Here is a 23,559-nt window from a genome sequence, read left to right as displayed (position 1 = left end):
TCCAAGGAAAACTTAATTTATCAAACTCCACCCAAAGCGCAAGCCAAACGACCTGCAGACCTATGAAGGCCCGACCACTAGTGCATTAAGAAGAGCGCGGCTCGGAAAAACAACCGTCGGCCCTCGAGAATCTTTTTCGGAAATGAAATATAAAGACCGGAAGCGGTTCCACACCGAAGAGAGAATGGCACTTGGTGTGGGCTGTGCTGTTATGCTGAAGCTGATGTCCCTAATGTTGGAAATGAAAAACCGCTCAATGAGCGGAAAAGAGGCGGGCAGAAAAAAAAACTCCGACAAATGAAATAAGGGATAATTAAATTGCATTGCACTCTTCCTGCAGTAAGAACAGCAGCTGTGGTGTGGTAGATTTGTAGTTGGTCCAACCGGATCCTGAACTGTTGTTATTTAGGAAAGGGGAAGTAAAACTTGAACAGTTTCTGCAACTCTTGGTCCGAACATTAACGACTTTTCAATGACAATAAGATTCGAGTAGTTGAGTGTTTGGATGAAAATTGTTCTGGAAGTTTTGAGCCATTTCCTTTTCGTAGAACGAGTGTACGATTTCCGGTATTGGTAGCACTTTTTTTATAAATAGCACTAAAAAATAAACTATTGAGGAAACACCATATAATGATGCCATATCACGAAAAAAATTACCATTAATGTGAGGACATGGAATCATCAACGACTGCCAAACTTGTCTGCTGCAAGAATACATCTTACAACGACTTTACTTCCCAAAAATGCGTTAAGGATTGTTCATTTTATAAAGTGGACACCTTGTGCATGCTGTATCTTTTTAATTTATCAATGAAATTTCAATCGGTTTTCTGCACATCGTTTGACTAGTATTGTACAATGTTGTGATAATAAAAATTCTCCAAAATTAATTAAATTTCACACGAATATGAAACAACGATTAGAACGGTCGGTTTTTGGAGGTTATCAAAATCAATGATTGTTAGAAATTGGCTGGAAAATTCGACAATTTATATTTTTTATTTTCAAAAAGGGCTTGCTCTTCGAAAGTATCATCAACTAGAAGCCTGATGGAAAAAATCAAGTTATTTTTGAAACAACAATTTTACAGATATAATAACATCATTTTCCCCCTATATTTTTAGAGAAAACCATTTTAAAATTGAAGGGGATCGGTATGAGTAGAATTTTTTTGGTTAAAAGTACGTCCTGACGGAAGTCCTAATATAGTATTAATATGAAAAATGACTTACGCCTTCATAGAGTTACTTATTAAGTCCCCAGGTGACATTTAAAGCACAATAGATACACAATTGCTTTATTCCTAGAAGACCTTTCAAAGTACATTGACAATCATCAAAATTGGCAACACTGCTGTAATAAAATCGACTTCATTTTGCACCTATTATTTTTGTAATATGTTATTCTGAGATTACCAATTGAAATTTTCGGAGAAAACCATTTACAATTTGCTGCAGATCGATAAATATGCGTACACGATTTTAAAAGTATGAGACTTTTTAGTAAAACTACCATAAACAGTAAAATTTGTGCTTAGGACTGTGGTTTAAACGCACGATTTGGCTCTCGTTTGCACAAATATAGTTTATTTAGTAAACCAGACCAGTTTTGAACACGCTTTTTACTTTCCTCTTTTGCTGGGAGTGAAAGGATGGTGTATCAGCAAATTTGGCCATAAATGGATGCATCACTAAAGTTACCTAATGTCAGAGAATGGTGGAATATAGTTGATTTTTTTTAAAGCTATACCTTTTGTAGAATAGTAAAGGATACAAACATACAATATGTTCATAAAAATTAGGATTTTTGTTTTGCGAAAAATAATGTTAAACTTTGACAAACAGCTTTTCTTAGGAGTTTTTGCAAAAATTATTTGGCTCTTCAACCAAAAGCATTTTCTAAGATCTTATATTTTAATAGTATTGTAGAATAATAGTTGAACGAGGCACAGAAAACCGATTACGATTTTATCAAAAAATAAAAAAGATATAGCAAAAACAAAGTGTCCACTTTATAAAATGAACAGTCCTTACAAGACGGGCTCGTTTTCCTATCGATCTCGAGTATTCTTCCTCTCATTTCTCCTTTTCTTGATTGCAATAGTGCGTTCTTGATGTCATATGCTTTTTGATAGATTTTGTAGACAGCTTTTCGATCCAAGTGACAAAGCAAAGGGTGCCGCCAATCGTTATGAATATTCCTGAAATAACTGGATTACAGCAGAAGAAAGAAGACTGACCCGTTTTGCCAGCTTTAAAGTTGTGGTGGCGATGACAGTCCGACAAAACCGACCATTAATTGTAATTAAATTTCTAGCCCTGCTAACAGGTGTAATATAAAATTTGAGCTCTTTTAAAACGTTAACGTCAACAAATCAGTTTTATTTGTTTTTCCATGCATGCACGCTATATGACTATGTTACGGATCAGATAATATTTAAATTGTTACTTGGACTGTTTAATTTTTTGACAGGTAATAACGAACACATTGTATTTATTATATAAACCTATTTAGTGCGCAACGTACCCTCATGGTGTGCATATACAAAATCTTTCTGCTCTTGGAAGTTTTCAAAACTACCTAAAACAATAAAACTGTAATTTACAGTGCTACAATAAGCGTACTTTTCAGTTCTAATTTTTTAAACCTATCGATCCCTTTTCGATCCTTATTTGGATCCATACCTTTTTTGAAAGCTAACGGTGGTAATCTTTCTCAAACACAAGCTTCAGAAAAATAAACTAAACACTTCTTCTTTCTTTTCTTCACTCAATATGTTTGCTTCACGGAAAAAGGAAGGGTGAATTTCTGAATTCACAACTTCCTTCCAAAGAGTTGGATTTAAACCTGTCACTAAACGTAGCAAAAATGGAAGGAAGGACGTTTCTCCGATATGCGTGCTTTCTTCCAAAATTGAAATAATAAATGTTGATAATTGCATCGCAATTAGGCTTACCAGATGGTATCCTTTGGAAGGACATGCTCTCCTTTTTGATCATATGTCCTCCCACGGGCTGAAAATGTCCTCCTTTTCTCATCTCAAGTAATGTAATATATAATTTCAAATCCACTTTTTCTTTACAATATCTTGGATAAGGATGGAGGAGATTTTACTTCAAGCAAAATGTAAAGTTTAGTGAATTTTCTACATGTTTGTAATATTTTAAAAAAGGTTCGAATCGTATTGGATCAGTATTATTTGTTTCCTTTCTAGATAATATAAAGAATACTTGTGTTGCCTCGGTTTAGTCATCCAGCTGAGCATTTTCAATCAACAGCGATCTTTTGCAAGCTGTCTGGAGATCATTGAAGTGCTGAAATGCTTTTGATATTTCTAAAATACATTTTTTCACCTATGTTATACCTAAATTTCGACAAATTCATCAAACAAGCTAACACCCTTCATTTAACCTCAAAAAAAAAATTACATTGGAAAATTTATCAAGTATAAATCATTATTTAAAATTAAACATTATTTTCTCTGAAACAGTACGAATCTATTTATTAAAGCACAAAAAAAACGTTATACAAATTTCTACTTTTCAGAAAGTCTGAAAAAGAGCCTATTCAATGAATGTTCTGTTCGTTAAAAGAAACACAAAACTTGTTGGACTTTTAAGAGTAAAAGTTACACCTTTTGTACTTAATGTTAAATACGAAAATGACAAAGTATCTAAGTTTCCTTCAATTCAAGTTTTGTGTTAGGAAAGTAGAAAATTATTAATTATTATCTTTTTAAAGCTGGCTTTTGCCCAACATACGGGCTTGATTTTGTGCGGCCCGCGAAGAGTTTAAAGATTCAGCCAGGAAATCGCTTTTTCAGAACAGGACTTTGAACAGGACTTTCAGGGACAAGTAAGATTCTGAAATTATTCTTTTTTGCTTTCTTATAAAAACTTTGAGTCCATTCTTATAAAACTCAGGGAAAGATGCTCAAAAATACTCGGGAAAGGTGCTAAGAAGCAAGTATCTTTTTCAATTAAAAAAAACAACTTAAACTTAAACTTAGACTCAAAAAATGCCCCATCACCAAATTTTGATGTTGAGATTTGGCCCGCGGTTCAAAAAACTTATCTTAGTATAGAATGTAGTTTTCTTCACAAATGATTTAAATGTCAGTATTTTTCAACGGTATTATTGTCAATTTAATCGAAACAATTGTTTTTCTTTTCTGGTATGGTAAAATTAGAAATTTCAAACGCAGTAATGTAAAACGTCCTCCTTTCTGCAATATCCTTCTGGTAAGCCAAATTGCAATGAGCAACCAGTTCGATGCTTTAGACAAATTTTCCGAACACCAAATCGAAGCAGTCTCTAGCCCAGGCTCTTTGATTCAAGTGACGAAGCAAAGAGTGTTGCCTATCGTGGTCAGTTGTTCCAAATTTGGGGGATTCAGGCAGGAGATCTTGAACTCCATTAGGGGAATCAAGGTTTCCTTCCAAATCGTAAAAAAGGAGACTGTCGCGTTTTGTCGAAAACTTTTAAAGATTGCGAACTTCTTCTCAAACATCTTGAACAGAAGAAGCACAATTTTTATTTTACTAATGACGACAAAACTGAACGTTTGTTCAAAGTCGTCTTGAAAGGTTAAGAATGGAATAAATGATTTACTTGGATTTTCCCCAGTCCAAGTAATCATTATGAAAAAGATAACCCAATCTGGCATTGTTCTGAAAGGGCTTTCTCAAGAATATTATTTAGTTCACTTTAACAAAAAAGATCTAAATAATATTAAAGCTTTAGAAAAAGGTAGACTTATTTTTGATGTCCGTGTGACATGGGGACATTTCCAGAAACCTGGAGGAAATTACCAGAACCCCACTCAGTGCCGTCGGTGCCAAAAGTGGGGTCATGGTACAAAAAATTTGCCGCATGGTTGCTAAATGCATGATTTGCGGAGGTTCTTCTCACGCTAAGTATGTCTGTCCAGTTAAGGAACATACCGATAAGTTTACATGTGCCCATTGTGATGGCAATCATAATTCAAATTTTTGGGCTTGCCCTTCGCGTAGACGAGTAGTCAACGCTTGTGCCAGGCAGATGAAAGATGATATCCGTTGCGATAACAGTCGTTCCCGGAATTTCCCTGGCTCGAACAATGCTCGTTTCTCAGTTAACGATCGCTTGATTAAGAATCATACCAATCAGGAAGATTATAATCACGCTCATTCACAAACTAATTTTAATCCGTCAGGTAGCCATTCGAATCTTTTAATGTCGAATGTATCTACCCCCCTCCCCCCCCCCCCTTCGTAGCAGGTTATTTAAACTTCTCCCCTATTCATACTATGAGTACCCATTCTAATTGTGACAAATCAAATGGAAAAAAAACTCTGCCGCCACAGAAAACTTCTACTTCGCCTCTTCGTCTACCGAAAATGCTAACGGGAAATCATCAGATAATGTGCTTACTTCCAATGATATGTCTGCCTCTGATTTTAATTTTCTAACTGTTCAATTATATTCCAACTAATAACGAGCATATAGCAGTTATTACTGAAACGTTATTGAAACCTGGATCTAAACTCAAAAGAGATCCTAACTTTTTTTGTTTATCGTAATGATCGACTTGATGGGGCATGTTGAGGAGTTGCAATCATCATTCATAGGCGTATAAAAAATCAACTGTTTTCGTCACTTGAAACTAAGGTTTTTGAAACTTTAGGTGTTTCAGTTAAAACACAGCTTGGTAAATATACTTTCATAGCTGCCTATTTCAATGCACTGGACAGCAAGTTAATTTGCTGACTCGCAATAAGTCAAAATTTTTTGTCATTGGTGACTTTAATGCCAAACATCGGTCGTGGAATAATTCTCAAAGTAATTCCAACGGCAGAATTTTATTTGATGAGTGCTCTTCAGGATATTTCTCGATGCAATACCCTAATAGCCCTACTTTTTTTTCCTCTTCTAGAAATCTATCTACGATTGATTTGGTCTTAACCGACTCTAGTCATCTTTGTATCATGTCCCTGTTACATTTGAAGCGATTCTCAACCCTATCAGCTCCACTTTCAATTATTTTCGAGCCGACTAGAATATATATGAAACAAATATCGATAGTTAGCTTGATGTCAACATTTTTTTACAAACTAAACTTGATATTGACAATGCTCTTGAAACTTCAACAAATTCCATTGTTGAAGCCAGGGGCATTGCAATACTAAAATATGAAGTAAAATTCGAATCCGTGATTCGAAGACGATAATCTAAAACTCCGTCTTTAAAAGGTGAGTTGTAGGCAATTTCAACGCGCTTGCGATCCTGCTATGAAAATTATATGGCAGGACCTGCAAAAGAAATAAAAAAAACGATTTTCTCAATAAGGAAACAAAAATTTTGAATATAAAATTTCTCAATTGGACCTTGGCTCTAAGCCTTTTTTGGACATTATCAAAAACTTTGAAAAAAAACCTCAGAAGCCGATTCCGGCATTGAAAGAGGAAACTAAATTATTACTGACTAATTGCTAAAAAACTAAAAAGCCCAGCAGTTTGAAAGCGTGCATAATTTATATTTGGGACTCCTTAGCCCAACTGAAAATCAAGTTACTCAGGACTTCGAAAGCATTCTTAATCAAGAGAACGTTTTCGATAATTCCTGAGAGACGGATTTGGAAGAAGTGAGAGCTATCATTAAAAACTTCAAACATATGAAAGCCTCTGGCGATGATGGACATCCTCATCAAGAAACTTTCAGAGAGTAGCGTATCATTTTTGGTTCATATATTTAACAAATGTTTGCAGTGGGCTTATTTTTCTGACAAATAGGAAAATACCAAGATTGTACCAATATTTGAACCGAACAACAATCCTGCAGAAGCTTCCAGCTATTGTGCAATCATTATACCCTACATCAGTAAACTGTTTGAAAAGGTCATTCAACGAAAATTTCTTTTTGTTTTCGATGAACAGTTCGGATTTTGCACATTAGCTAATGCATCAAATTTTGCATGCAACAAAGTTATTTTATTCCAATAAATCTAAAGGCTATTTTGAAATTTTAAAAAAATCCAAAGTTAGAAAAAGGTATCTATCAAATTGTACACTTCATGTCAATTATCAGAACTTCATTTTTACATTCGTGACAGTTCCTGGACCAACCAGAAATCGAACCCAGACATCTTCAGCATGACTTTGTTTTGAAGCCATAGGCGCTACACTAGGCTCAGAAAGGCCATGAATCAGAAACAAATTTATACTAATTTCTAAGAAATAATCGAAAAGAAACGGAAACCAAGTTTTTCTAAAGTATTTTCTATTCCACTTAATGCGGATATTTATTTCATTTGTAAGTCTTGCACTGAAAGTGGAAGTACTCATTTCGTATAACGGAGAATGTTTGTGTTAATTCGGAATTAAACGGTAACCACTTTCCTCTTCTGGGAATTACACCGCGCCACCAAACCGAATCAGCTCTTGATTGTTTTACGCTAAAAAGATGGCACTGAGCGTGCGAAGTTCAAGGCTAGCGTCTTCCTGTTGGTACCGAAAACAGGAAGAGTCACTCGTGGTGCTCATCTATCAGTTTTAAATATTCATGCGATGAGGGTAGAATAGTACTACAAGTAGACAACGACGACGATACCGTCGTCTGCGGATTCGCAGAACGAAGATGTTCCCAAATGTTCACCCTCCAACTCGAAACCAGCCAACCAACGGTTACGGTTGGTAAGCTCAAATTGCTCGGTTAATAATAGATGAAGCTTCCGCACGGAAGTGCGGTTGCAGCGAGAAAACGGAAACGACCGTCATCTCCTTCGTTGCTTTGCTAGCTCGGTTTGGTGGGAGCACTATTTGTAGATCCGAGACCACAACTGGAACCAATCTGCTGAGCTATAAGCAATCGTGATTAGATTTGGGAGCAATAGAATTTAGTAGGTGTTAATCGATAGGTCAATGTTGTTTATTTGCCAAAATGGAAGGATTTGTCTCCGAAAAACTTTGCAGCAATTGAAGATTCGCTGATGATGATCTTTTTCTGTTCACAGGGCCCTCGCTGAAGGAATCCTGGCGGACAACCCTCACCTGGTGCTGCTCTTCTACCTGTCACAGTTGTTTCTGAGAGAACTCATCAAAAGCCACCGGCTGGTTCAGGTCATTCCTATGGATATGTCCGGATACTATGGTAAGTAGAATGGGATCTAGATTTGTAAGTCACGAGGTTCACAGCAATTAATAAACTTCGCAGAAAATCGAGCCGGGCCGTCCAACCTTGGGAACGTGATAAGTCAAATACTGCTGTGCAAGCAGATTACCCCAGACTTCAACCAGGAAGAGCTTTGCAGTATAACCAAGGATTCGCAGGAGATCGCCCGGATATTGCAGGACCTTCAAGAGTTCATGCCACAACAGGAGACATATTTAGGTAGGTGTTATGCACTTCAAACTGAGAATCAGTTTTTAATAAATCTTGGAAGAATTTCTTAAAGTAATTGCAACCGAAATTTTTGGAGGTGTCTAAAGAAAACTTTCATGAAAATCCTGAAGAAATTTAATTGCAGTTCCAGAACAATTCTGAGAGGTATTTTTAGAAGACAGTTTTCAATGAGTTTTTCATGTTTTTTCTATCGAAAACTCGCCTGAGCACTTTTGGAGATATTTCCGAAAGAATCTCTGGAAAAATTAATGGTCAAATTAATTGGTTGTGCCAAAGATTGTTCCAAAAACATGGGCACAATTTCACCATACTGCCATTTTGAGCCTCATACAGACATAAATCTGATATTCACACATTTGATTCTTGCATACATCAAGGGTAGATTTTAAATTTTGAGTTACTAATTACAGTTTTGCACAAATCGCTTTAATTCTGAGAAATTTTGTTGCGCGAAATTGGTGCAAAATCAGAAGGATCATTCAATGAAAATCTGGAAATAGGAATGTTTATCAGTTTACGCTATGAACTTGTAGAGAAACTTACGTATTATCAACATTTTTGTTCGCTTAATCATTGGGAGTTTTTTGTCGACTAAATCTTCTGGAATTTTAGGTAAGATGCTTTTATATGCAAAAAGTTTTGGTGCAAATTTCAATCCCAATATATTTGGAAAAAATTTCCATGATGAAGAAAACAACGCTGCCAAAAATACAACCAGTTATCCAAGGGACTGTCCCCATGGCAAGATTTATTATATGAAAAATAAACATAATGTTTATGACGCGTAAGAAATCACAAACCCCCCTCCTCCCATAAATCAACGCTAACAAAAAACAAGGTGCTTCCCCGACCGTTATTATCAGAAAATAATCTCCATCAAATCTGAATTCACTAGTCGTTTTCTATGGCTTATCTGCATGTCTAGACAAAACAATAAAAAAAAATCGAAGTTAGAAGTCTGCAAATTCAAAGTAAACAGTAATATTTAAACAGTTTTTCATTTACCATGCTTATCAGAAGAAAGGTATCATTAAAATTTGATTCAAAGTTGGTTTGTCTAGTGATTTGTAACTTATGGGCGAAGTTTTGAATCACAAGATCAACCAATTCGCCTTTTATTGAACGCAATCACCAGGAAGCACATTTTTTTAATATATTAAAATGGCATTCCAATATCGTTAATAATGTTCAAATGTTGTTAACGATAGACTGCTATTACAATTCGCAGAAGTTGTACAAAATCGACATATTTTGCATAGGCCTAAGTACTGTAAAATATTATTATTAAATATTAAATAGAATTATGCAATATTATGTAATATTAAAGTTTATTTAATTGAAAATCCAACTAATGAGGTCTTCTTAATATGAAATCAATTACATGGTTGAATATCTCAAAATTATGATGTTGGCACTTGATGTGGTTTAGCAGCACCCCGACCATATATTATATAAAAAAAAGTTCCTGAAATTACTATAGAATTCTTCAGAAAATTCCCCTGGGATTCTTTCTTAAATCACTCATGAGTCTTTCAAAGTCCCTCTAGGATTGTTCTTGAAATCTTGAGATTATTTCTGAAATCTTTCTAAGTTCTTCTGGATATTTTTTTGGAATTCTTGCAGAATCTCTCTGTGATTTTTGCTCTCCTTAAGGATTACTTTTGAAATCCTGGAAAATGAATTCTTTGAATTCTTGAAAATTATTTCGGAAGTACTACGGAAAATTCAACCAAAAATCCTGATGCAGTTCTTCCGGATATTTTTAAAAGATTTTTCCAAAAATTCTACTAGGACTTTACTAGAAATTTATCTGAAATTCCTGCGAAAATAACTTTGGATCTTTATACGGAAATACTTCTGGGATTATTATAGGAATGGAATTCTCCCGGAAATCTTTCGAGATGCCTTCGGAAATCCTTTTGCAATTGCGAATATTTTGCAATGATTCTTCCGAAAATCATTCTGAAATTCTTATGAAAATGCTACTGTGATTTTTATGTTGGAATTCTTCCGGATATCTTTGCAGAATTCTTTCAGAAAACTTTCTGATATTCTTTCGGAAATCTTTATGAGGATCCTCCAAATTTTTTCTCCAAGTTTTTATCGAGGATTCTTGCAGAAACTCTCCTCGAATTACTTCTAGTATACAGGATCATCCATGAATTCCTGAAATAAAAACAATCTTAGGAGAATGTGTGAAAAATAAGTATGAGTTGCAAGAAAACATCAAATCGACTTACCAATGTTACGTATTTCTAAAAAATTTTTTGTTCCGTTTTTATCAACACGATCGGCGATTTTCAGTTGACAAAAACGGAATAATTTTCTCAGACAAAATATTTTACAAAATTCACATTTTCATCATATAAATGCACAGTATTGATATTTAGGAGCTGTGAGGTTCGTAATGAAAATTGATTGAGACTCCTATCAATCAATATGATTTTGTAATAAATCATTAATAGTTTTGATTTTCTTAGAAAGAATTAATAATTGATGTAATATAGAATATAAAAACGATAATCACATAAATGTCCTTTGCATAACAAGGTACGCCATGTAAAAATAACTACATGAAAGTGGGGCAAGCTGATCATTGTTTTTTTTTTTTTTTTTTTTTTTTAAGTAAGATTAAACAAGAAACAACTTCTTTTTCTACAGTCCATCCTCATCCTTCTGCTTCTTCTTCTTTATGGCATTACATCCCAATTGAGAAAGAGCATTCTTCTCAACATAGTGTTCCTGTAAACACTTCCGCAGTTTTTACCTGAGAGCTTTTTTGCCAAGGTACGTTTTTGTATTTTTGGTCACATCCGATCCGAATGTGAAGTTATGTTGCGAAAGTTTTGCAAAATGAAATGAATACTTACGGTTTCCTGTGCTTTGAATTGCAAAATATAACAGTAAAATGATTGTGGTGATCTTGCTTCCAAAGTTATTACTACCAACTTCGATAAGGATGCACCAATCACCAATCTAGAATAGCACCACCATTGCCTTTTAGCATTAAGACCCAAACGCAATGATAGCAGAACAGCAACGGAAAGCGGAACCGGTTCGCCAGCATGAACTGTAGCATACTTATCGACCCAGATTTGGTTCACTTTCGATCGTTGACAGCTTAATCAAGATGTTGGGATTCATGCTGACGAACCGGTTCCGCTTTCCGTTGCTGTTCCGCTATCACTGCGTTTAGGCCTTTACGTTAGATCACAAATATACTGGCAATAAACTAACTTTGTTTTGCCTTCAAGTAGGCTGCTGAAAAATGGCCTGTAATCTCCCATCTCTAACGACAGATTAGTTTCAAGATGTTTTCCAGTTATTCCAGATAATTTTCTAAATCGTTTCCTTCACTCTAACACGTCAAAACACATGACCAATGCAATATTGAAATAATCATGTAATACTATCAAACCGTTCTTAAGGCATTTCGTGACGTACGAACACCATTCCATTTTTATTTATATAGAAGTTCATCAAAAAAAAAACAAAAGTGTACAAACTCTAGAACAAACATCACCAAATAAGAACTTTTTTGTAAGCAACTTTCTTGTAAAGTTTTTCGAATAAGTGTATGGCTGTTGGTATAAGACTCCAAATTACCCTTTTAGTCTCCATGTGGGGAAGGGGTTCATATCTGCTCAAAGATCAAGATTCCAGAAAATTTGGGATGACAACAAAATCTTCTATAGATTACTTAGTTTTGCTGGACCTCTTTTCCTACCTCTTTTTTTATAGGGGAGAGGGTCTTGGATTTAGGATATCCTAAGTGCCATACAAATTAATTTTTATTTTCATAAAAAAATCATACCATAGGGGGAGGGGCGTATGTATGTCCATCAAATTTTCATAGAAAATTCTTTTATGCCATGTTATATAAGGAAAAGGAGAGGTCTCTGCAATTCTCTTAAGTACGTTTTCAACTAATCACAAATTCCAGTTGTTGCCAGGACGTGGCCAGAACAACCCTCGATTGTTGAAGAATGGGCCAATCTTGTCCAACAGACCAAGCTTAGTTTGAAAACTCCAATTGAATAATTGCATAAGAAAGAGTCAAACCTTATTGAATTATATATGACTTAACATCTACCATGTATCGTAGATGCTCAATATTAACAAAATGACGAAAATTCAACTCTGAAGCTATTAAATAGCATTTCAATTGCTTCAAAATATGTATTTAGTTTATAGTCGAAACATTTAGAAAATTAAAAAAAAAATCAATTTTCGTGTGTTGATAAAAACGGATTAATTTGTTGACGAAATCGGAACGTGACAAAATCGGAACGTGATAAAAACGGAACATACCTCCTGTACCTATTAATGCAATATTTTTTCACGCAACGTGTGATAGTAGTAGAACGACAATGCTCATCTATTGATTTTCCCCTGCAGATTAGTTTTCAATCACAAATGTTATTTCTTTCCGTGCCGCGCTATAGAAATAAATCTGGCCATTAGGCAACAACCGCTCTTCTTCTTCTTCTTTCTGGCGTTACGTCCCAACTGGGACAAATCCTGCTTCTCAGATTAGTGTTCTTATGAGCACTCTTCCACAGTTATTAACTGAGAGCTTTCTTGCCGATTGACCATTTATGCATGTGTATATCTCGTGTGGCAGGTACGTTTACCGCTACGGCTATCTGGGCCCCGTATGCAACACAAATTGTCGACGCGATCCATCAAATTCACTCATCAAAGCCATTTTGGTGAATATGTATAACATCACAGCTTTTGTTTCGTCGTGATGTCTTTGTCAGTTAAAGAAAACAAAAAAAAATGACAATCTTTTACGAGCTGATTTTTGTTTTTTGGCTTTTCGTCATCGGTCAGAGACGGAACTAATAGTTACCAATCCTGAATATTAGTCAGGAACATGTTTTTATATTAACATTGAAACATGTATAAATCAAAAAGGTACGTTGCCCATCCAAATGTATGGTTATCGAACTTTAGTAAATCTAAAAGGTTTTATTTAGGTTTCTTAAAAAATAAATAGTTATGATAACTTCGTGAAGTAGGTAAAAAACAAGTCTCGCGTTATGTATCATACAGGCGTATCCCAAGTAATAAATAGCCCGTTTATTCGCCTTTCTCGCCTTACAGGACTATTATACGACTAATATAGTGCATGTCAGAACAGTGCACCACGTATTGTATGAGAATGTGCATCAAAAATCACATATTCGTGTGCCAAAAATTAGAATCGCACAAGATGCGAAATAAAGGGTTATCAATGTCAACACAAGTTGTATACAATTCCCCAATACGATTCATTAACGACAATCTGTATTGACAGCAAAATATATCGTAAATAAATGTTGCACTATTATAAAATCGCGTTAAGAGCTTGAGCTTGAGCTTGATTGGCCGCCCGTGGATGCTACTCCAGTATCGCCAGATCAGCTGCACTTACATACATCAGAAACCAACCGGATGACTGCTTGGGACTAACAGACACCCTCAGTGTAAAAGTGCTGGAGATCTTCTATTTTTAGGCAACAATGGCGCCTGCCACGTCAGAATGCAGACCAATGTGAGGAAGGAGGAGGAATTGATGTTGCATTTATACTAGCCCACTGTAGACCGTGGAGTCCGACTCCATCTACGCCAGTTCATGCGGGAGTGTATGGATTGGGGGAAAGGCATGGCAGAGAGGTTTGCTTTTGTGGTTAGCAGACTGCCTAAGTATCAGGCGTAAGGAAAGGCGTACTATAATGATGGTTCTAGCGTTTGGTATGAACGAATAGTTTGAGTGTGATATATTAAGAATGGAAGATAGAAGCAAGTGAGAAATACAACTACAAAATACGAGGAAAGGAACGGGCCCAGGATTGAACCTATGACCTTCCGCTTATGAAGTAGAAGCGGTAGCCATTAGACCACCAACCCCGTCCCGGTGCAACATAGAATCGCGTTCAGTTGTATAAATTAACGGATCACATATCAATCCAGAAAGCATCATTTGAAATCGCAATAACTTAGCAAAAATTGCCACCCAAATTTGGTATCTGCTGACGATGGGCCTCAAAGAATAACAAAGCAAATGTCGCTGTACATGAAACATGGATTAATATTGGCAAGTATTCAGATCTGTGTTATGTAACCCTTGGTGGTACGATCACTATGGGCGGTTTCCATACAGACTGGCGGCCAAAAATATTTTTTCCATCTCATGTTTTATCTATGAGTTTTGTGTTACATATATGATATTTTATTTTCAAAAACAAGTTTTCGAGACTAACTTTTAAAAAGGGCCTATACCGAAATAATAAGTTTTTTTACTAATGATGCATAGAAGCCATTTATGTGATTAACGTTGTGCAATCCATTATAAATGTTAGAACTTGCATAGAAATGATGATATGAATGATTTAGCGATATTCATTTATTCTCTGAATTAGGTTTTAGCTGTTTTTAATAGAAAATGGTTAAAAATATTGGAAAAATTCAAAAAGACCTAAATTAAAAAAGTGCAAATTTGTGCAGCTAAATTCTTTACGATTCTTTAGTTTACATCTCAAAGAACCCTTGGAAATAAATTTTAGCCTGGGACAACTTGGGACAAAAAAGTATGGGAAGTGTAAAGTCTCAATGTAAAATAAAATATATTTTTTCAGTGCACTCCCCGCATTTTTCCGACCTAAAGTATACATTTTTATCTCATTTTATTTTTCATATATAGCTTTTTCAATAAGCTTTCGGACAGTGTATAAATATCTGTATTAAATATTACGATTATGCAGTATATTGTATTCAATGTGTACCTTGTATTTGTACTGAATTCTTCATTTTTCTTAAAAACTCTAACTTTGACATACTGTATCAATTAAAAAACAAAAGATCTTGCCCTGATATTCCAGGAATAACTTAATAGAAGTGTTTACTATAGAATAATGTACAAGAAAAACCTATCAGAACAAGTCATTTTTTCGATTATTGGCCACCTGATAGATTTTCATCAAAAGTTTGTGGCATCCAATCTGATCGCAGCGAGTCCCCTTCTTATCTTGAAGTTTATCAGAATTTAGAACTCAAATGCTGATTCTCATAAGACAGTGGTTCCTAAACTTTTTGGAGCTGCGATCCCCTTGAAAGTTTAACAAACATTCCGCGGACCACTAAAAACGGATATTTTTAAGGTGAGAACTTTATAACAACTTTCCAAAGATCATGTTGTTATAGATTTTCGGCTTCCAGTCTTTACAGACCATAAACGGATATTCGTTCTACACCTGACTTAGGTTGGTGTAGAACAGAAATTCGTTTATGATCTGTAAAGACTGAAAGCCGAAAACCAATGAAAACATAACCTCCATCACAGTCGATCCCTGTACTTTCCAAACATCTCATTTTGTTTCAACAGATATCATTGGCATCCGCATCCAAATGTTACACCTGTAATCCTCCAAATGTTATTTAAGATTTCTGCTGAGATCATCTTAAGTCCACTAAGCCCACATATAATCTTGCCAGAAGTCTACTAAACACCATTTCAAAAGTCCGATAATAAACTTTTATGAAACATCTTGCCAAAACCGAACAAAAATGAGCAGTTGAGGAAATTTTATGATAGGCTTCCGCCAGCAATTTTTTAAAAATGTTGCAAGGAGTATCAAATTTTGCTCGAGAACATCCCAAGAGAGTTACACAAAGTTTGAAAGATACTTCAATTCGAGGGCTTCAACAGAATCCACGCAGTTCTCTTCAAAAAGTATATCAAAGGCAGGTCAAGCGGCTTTGAATGTTTTATTAACTTTGGAAATGAGATTCTTAGGAGCCAACTAACGGTCGGAGAATTTCGACATCAATCCCTTTAATAGTTCATCAAAGAACTTCAAAAGAAAATCAGAGAATCTCCCCAATAAGCTAGCAAAATCTGCAAAGTATTTGGCCGAAAGTCAGTAATTCGCTATGGATTCCTCTAGGAACGATGTTATTTTCATTTTCTAGCTGAAATTGGATATTGCAAGTATACTATCTGGAATTCTGGAGATAAAAACGAAAAGATAATGAAATTTTTCAAACATTCTGTATATCACAACTCTGAGCCCTGTTGATAACGATTTCTTGCAAAGGAGTCCGTGAACCTGATTTGATGGATTCCATTATCATTTATCATCCATATCACAGTAGCTTCTGGGGACCCAAATGAAAAAAATGCGATGTATAACTTATGATTTTTTTCACTTACATGTTTAAGGACCACTCTAATACACATGTTCAAAAATTGTGATAAGTGAATCTTCCTGATGATCTTAATAGTGCTGTAAACGCTCATAGCCTTAGTTAACACATTTCATTTTCCTCTTCCACAGAGCGCACGATTGCCCTAACGGCCGAAATCAACGGACCATGGCCAGCGAAACGCCGACGAGGTTCACTCTACAAAAACATGGGCCTTCTGTGCTGTGTCTCGCGACCCAACTATCTATGAATATAGGTGGTTGCAGTTTTCAGCAATCACACTTCCAACGACGAGTCACCACCACCCTTGAAGCTTGAAGCAGCACTTGAGGCCATCGAGGTCGTCATCGCTATTGCTGCAGTAAAGTTGCCCTTAACCATTACCAGCGTCGCGACGCCATAGGAACCTTATCAGATGGGGATGACACCGTTATGGCGTCGTCATCATTATAGAGAGAACCATCGGCAACACCTTGTCGCAACTCGTAAAACCACAAGCATCATACCAACAGACAGATACAGTGGTGGATATTCCTTTAACCGTGTTTCTATTTCTTTTCCCAATCAGATAACCCAAGATATTAGTTTTATTGTAATTTGTTTTTCGTGGTTATACTTTGACTATACCACGTTTGTGTTACAGCACAACCACGACCAAAAAATATTCCGGCGAAATCGTTCACTAGAAATTTATGATCCATTTTAGAAGCTCGGTCAAACGAATGTCTACCACTGTAGTAGAGAGAGAACCACCAAATTCCAGTACCTTTAGATAAGTTTATTTTTCTATGTGTGTTATTTCTATATAGTCTAGCGAACGAACAGGAGATGCCCGGAAAAATGGAAGCGAAAAGGTGCATCTCAACCAGCAAAGCTTCCACAGCATCTATTGATCCAAAGCTGAAACGTGTAATCGAAAAGTAAAAGCATGGTTGGTTTAATTGAGGGTACTGACCAAACCAGACCATCGGTCTTCATTTTGCCCAACCGTTCGGACAAAAAATAGAACCCGGCGAGAAAAAAAAACGAATCGATGGTGATCCGCTCCTGATGGCACCGACATGTACGGGGATTAAAAGCAATTGGTTCCGAAATTGGATCGGATTAGCGAATGGGATAATGGGGAAAAGAGGTCACTGGTAGGTATTTTTACCACGATGGCGTGGATTGCAATGCATTGCGGCATGGGCGTAGCCAGGATTTTCGTCAGAGGGCGAACGGACTTCAAAGACAATTCTTCTTCTTCTTCTTCTACTTCTGGGACAAAGCCTGCTTCTCAGTGTACCGATACGGCTTTCTGTGCCCTCGAAGTCACATTTTCTTCTTCTTCGCATTACATCCCCACTGGAACAGAGCCTACTTCTTAGCTTAGTGTTCAATGAGCACTTCCACAGTTATTAACTGGAAGCTTTCCTTTCCAAAGTTGTCATTTTCGCATTCGAATATCGTGTGGCAGGTGCGATGATACACTATGTCCTGGGAAGTCTAGGAAAGTTCCTAGAAGTATTATTACACACATACTTGGATAAACTCTTATACCAATTCCTAAACATATTGTTTAAACTAATCCCACAATAAAACCAAATAGTTTGCTAGGAGTAGTTTTCAAAGAAACATTTTGATGAGTTGCTACAATAAAATTGGAAGAATACTGGTAGAAATTCTTGAATGATTTGTTTAAGCGATCTCTGAACATTTCTTGACAATGTTTCTGAATTAACCCTTGGAAGAGTTATAACTGTACATACTGAATGAACTTAAAACAGTACATTAAAAATTTCTAAATGAATATGTGGAGAAATTCTAGGAGGAATCACTGCTCCCCCGAGGCTACGCCCCTGTATAGCGCATCGCAAAAGCTGCCAAGCGCCGAGTGGTGAGCCATGTTCGGGGAAAGCTTCCAAACTAATCATCACATTAAATAAGCACGGTTGACCACACACCGAGGACGCAGCAGGACGACGAAAAAAAAAGGATAATTATGGCACTGTCTCCTATATGGGAGGAAGCGGACGTGGTCGGTGGGAAAGCTGCGGTCAGTCGTTATGCTCAGGCTTGCTTTCGGTGGTATCATACTACTGTGGATATGAGAAATTTTGTGCAGCTGAGACCAGCTTGAATGCCAAAGGCTAACTGTGTGCTAATATTGAACCTATCATTGAAATATGAAAGTTGGCCTAAGCAAATCGTCGTCTTGATGAAGCTTCCATTTCTAGCAAACACACCAAGGAATAGAAAAATTGTCATCCATCCACTTTAACTCATCTAAAACCTGATCGCCATCTCGACCACTTTCAGCATTTACAGTTTTACTCAGAACAAATCGTAACCGGTGAGCTGGAAATGAAACACAGCCTAGTTTTCATATCTGGATCGGATTTTGTTCCCCCATGTGTGGGTTGTTATCTAAAAGTACTTATCGTTGATTGCCTTAATCAACGGGCTACTGAAGCAAGGCATCGAGTGGAGCTGGGGCAAGTACATTTTACTGTAATTGGTTAAACGATTGTGGAACGTAAAGGGAGCTTTAATCCTATTCAGGTGACATTAATCGGAAGCTTGTTTCGCTCGGGAATGAAAGTTAGGGAAAAGCACTTGCTGTACAGAATCAAATGTGGATTATTTGTAAGCGACCAGCACCAATTTAAGTCCAGCTCCGAACCAAATCGGCAGTGGTTGGTAGTGCTGTACATGTGATTAGGATTTGTGATATTTTGATTGTGGTTTTCTTTGTTTGAATAACATTATTTAATGGGTGGACAGTGACCACTAACAAGAAAGAATGGGCAAAATGTGGTTGACATTTGAATAGACTATGTAAGCACGTTTCAGGAGGATTGGTTATTTACAAAAAGGGAGAGGTTATCAAAATTAACAATTTTACGTAACAAACGAAATATGCTGTATCTTAGAGATCGTCTATTAACTCGATTGTGCTACTTTTCCCCGAATTGGCACTCATATCACAGCGCAAAAAGTTTTTGTCTGTTTTTGTCTAGATTTACTGTAGATACATAATTTTATCTTTGAGACATGCAAAAAGGTTATGTTTGTTCCGCTATACAGGGAGCCGGATCCTATTCTTGTCACTTTTGATTCACTTCGGCAGTGTGTTTTTTTAAAGCTACTGATCTCATATTTGGCCACAAAGTGCGTCACATCGAAGTGCTTCTTTTTGCATAGATTTAGACAAATCGGGTAAGAAAAACACCCCATGCCAAAGTGTATCATGGAAGTGCCCAACTAACTCTGCACCCTACTGTTAAAATTTTGTACATTATAAGGTGGTGAACGTAGTGATCATCTGATATGCACTCTTGTTTATTTGATTGGCGGTTCTGTCAACGTTTACCGTCATCGGCATTTTTACCATAATGTGTTTAGTGAAGAATTACCAAATATCTCATTTTTTCCCCACCCGGTCACTGAAGACCAGTCTTATATCTTTGTGATCTGCATCACTTATCAGGTAAACGTGTCATTCCGGAAATTGGAACTCGGGAAGAGGGTCATTCGGAGAACTGGTGTTCGGAGAAATGACATTCGGTGAAGCGTCATTCGGGGAAAAATAGCTCAATCCGTATCCGACCAGTAAATGGAAAAAGCCAAAATTGCTGTAAAAATTCGGCAATTGAGGACGGATTGTTTCGATTTTAGCTCAAATAGAATCTTGAGAATGTCTATAGTTTTTCAAGAACCATTGGTATTTTTGAAACTGCCCACCGTTTTGGAGTTATTCTGGTGGAGGTCCCATAATGAATCGAAAATTAGGTATTAGGCCGAAGCTGGTCCCATTACCTTATTTAGTTCTAACATATTTTGCGTGAGTACTTTTTAAAATGTATTCAATATCCCAAGTATGTAGCACACGAAACATCTTTCACATAAATGGTTTCAGAGATGTATCAATAAAAGCATCTGTAAATTACCTAGTTCAAGTAAGCTACAGATGTTTTATTGATACATCTCTTAAACTAAAAGCTCATAAAATTCCATTGTTGTTCCAATGAACTTGCATTTCACTCCCCATTTGACGTTCAATATTATTGAAACGATGAAATTTACTCCAAATGTTTCCTGCAAACAGCATTGAAGTCAAGCTTATTAAGATGTATTCAGTAACCTTTTAAACAAACTCTTGCAATTTCTCCCGAAATGCTGATTTTAATGCAATGTTTCAAATTACTTTCATTTAAAGCATCCGCAATATAACTTCGTTGCATACAAGTTGTTTCAATACTCAAGAGGATTCATATCAGTTGCACGAAAGTTGCACTTAACTACATGTTTGACAGCACCTTCAATTAAGTTGCAATTTAGTTGAATAACGTACCATATAGCAACGAAACATCTTCTAGCAACAGTTTGTTTGTTTAAATGATGTTTCTCATATGTAGCTCGAAAGTTTTTGCAAAAACTTCAGTTTATGTGAGGCATGGCCTAATTTCGCCAGTTATTTTATAATATATTGGCGAAGTAATCGTTCGAAGAGCTAGTGGAGTAGTGAGAAGAGAAGAAGATTATAATCTTGACGTCGGAAGTTCGATTCTCGTTTATATTTTTGTTTTCATTTTTTTCTCTCTTAAGTATTTTGAAACAAATAAGCAATTTCACTATAACACACATATGTTGCAAACAGTCTCCGCCTCTTGCGCTTTTAGCGTTGTTATTCAGTGCAATTGTAAAGCATATTTTACAACAATTGACGACTATGGTTAGTTTCAAGAGATATTTTGAGTCTTGAGTTGAAACACTCAAACACTGTGCTGCTTGGGACCCCATTAAACAATCAGAAGAACTAGCAACACTGCTGGCAATGTTTATATTATGAATAAACAAGCTCAAAGAAGCTCTCTTCTGTTTTACAACTCGAACGAAAAAGTTGTGCTTTCATCTCTAGGAGAAAACAGCACAAAGTGATAAAATCAGCCTGATTAGTTTACTGGCTGTTTGTTTACGAATTGAATAGAAAGTCATGGTACACGGAGAAAAAAATGTAAGTTAGGGTTTTACTAAGAAGGACGCATGCGACTCACCTGGTGACTCTTCTCAGGGGTTCCTGGCTTCCCTAATCAAGAGGACAATTTGTGTTGGGAAGGGGGTCCTTCCGCCGCTCTGCTCGCTGGACAGCCTGCCGACACTCACGCACTTGCACTACGGCCGTGCAGTTCTCGAATCTCGACCGCTCACAAATTTCTCACTGGGGGAACTCCGCTCATAGTTTTCCTCACCCCTTGGCTCACCAAATCTCAGACCACCCCGAGAATTTCGTGGTTTCGTGGTTCACTATGGTCGGATCAGACTCTTAGCCACTGATCTTCTCCGACACGCGGTTATCCAGATCTTCGACGGGAAATCTTCCTTAGAGACGCTTTCACCACCCGCACACTGGTTTCTTCTAAACTGTCCCGTCAGATACTTGTTCTACTGGGATTTAATCCCGGTGGTCACTTGATTTTTCGGTTCTATGGCCCACAATTTGCACACTTGGCCGGACTGACGGACCGGTCTTTGCCACGCGGACTATTCTCACTCACGGGGGTATATGTTCGCGGAGGGACTTCTCGACTACGATCCGATCACTTCGATAGCCAAAAAACAAAAGCACGACCCATTCTCACTTCACTAGGCAGCACCCTTCTCGAAAGACCTCCGGGTCGTCGGCGGAAACCCCAACTCGAAATCACAAATCGTTTCCCCCTTATCGTTATTGTAATAGGAGCAACTAGCGTTTTTGAGTTGTCGGAGTGAGATATCGGCGTTTTGCGGCGCTCCGAAAAAATTTTTTTTGTTACAAAATGATATATTAAACTCCTACATTCTTGCAATACAATACAATATCAATTTACTATAGGACATTTTCCAAATGTAACAAAATTTAGAGTTATCCATAATTGCGTAGGATATCGAATATTTTTTCAACACAAAAATCTTTCGATAATCTCTTTCTTCCTCACGAATGTTGTCAAAAATAGAGACTTGTGTCTACTCAAAGAGGGAACTTTGGTCCAATAAACTAAATTCGGAGGGGACGGACCTGGTGTAGTGGTTAGAACACACGCCTCTCACGCCGAGGACCTGGGATCGAATCCCATCCCCGAGATAGTCACTGACAAAAAAGTTGTAGTGACGACTTCCTTCGGAAGGGAAGTAAAGCCGTTGGTCCCGAGATGAACTAGCCCAGGGCTAAAAATCTCGTTAATATAGATAGAAAAAAAAACTAAATTCGGGTGAATGCAACTTTTCTTGGCCGCTTTTTTCAAATGGGAATTGTGGAATTGACATACGGATGAAATTAGTAAATCGACCATTGAAAATTCTCAACTTAAAATCAATTCGCTATTTCCAATGAACATATTTTTTGAATCGTATTTCTATCTAACTCATTCAATATGAGTTACTTCACCATTTCACCAATTACAGTCGACTCTCCACATCTCGATATCTCTCCCTATGTCGATGATTTCATAAGTCCCTTCAGTCTGCATACATTTTCACTCTCCATTTCTCGATATCCTCCTTATCTCGATATCTCCACATCTCGATCTGTTTCTGATGATTTTTCGTTCTCAATTTTCTCTCCGTATGTCGATATGACCATTGTCGAAGGTTACTAGACCAAAGTTTTGGGATTGAAAACAAATTAGGAGCGCAAAATGACGTCTGTTTGTATATTACTTTCTTGGCAACGGAGTGTTTTTCAATCTAGTATTCATCAAAAATTTGTTCTTCGTCTCGATCTCTCCCTATCTTGATGGTATCTTCGTTATCGAGATGTGGAGAAACTGTACTACTGTTTTTTATTCCAATTATAAATCTTTTAATCGAATAAAACATGGCGGCGTCCTATTTGGAACATCGTTTGGATTGCGACCTTTATCATTTCCGCCTTCTGTTAAATCAGGAATCCAATTAGGCCCGTTCTTTTCTCCGTGTACCATGCCCAACTTGCATTCAAGTTTCCCAGCTTGTAAGACAATTTATTTGCTT

At 36.8% G+C, this 23,559-nt stretch overlaps 1 protein-coding gene across 1 annotated transcript in view; it reads left to right on the top strand.

Moving 5' to 3' along the window:
• LOC5573892 overlaps positions 1 to 17,956 on the top strand; it is a 237,745-nt gene extending 219,789 nt beyond the window's left edge. The window contains exons 5-7 of the mRNA XM_021847638.1: positions 7,991 to 8,127; positions 8,191 to 8,367; positions 16,701 to 17,956. Of these exons, the coding sequence (XP_021703330.1) occupies positions 7,991 to 8,127; positions 8,191 to 8,367; positions 16,701 to 16,819 (433 nt within the window). The 3' untranslated portion in view covers positions 16,820 to 17,956. The remainder of the gene's footprint in view (positions 1 to 7,990; positions 8,128 to 8,190; positions 8,368 to 16,700) is intronic.
• The last annotated feature ends 5,603 nt before the right edge of the window (positions 17,957 to 23,559 follow it).

Source organism: Aedes aegypti, chromosome 2 (assembly GCF_002204515.2).
Source record: "Aedes aegypti strain LVP_AGWG chromosome 2, AaegL5.0 Primary Assembly, whole genome shotgun sequence".
Taxonomy (NCBI): Eukaryota; Metazoa; Arthropoda; class Insecta; order Diptera; family Culicidae; genus Aedes; species Aedes aegypti.
Note: the sequence above shows the minus strand (reverse complement) of the source record. Positions and strands in the feature narration are given on the sequence as shown.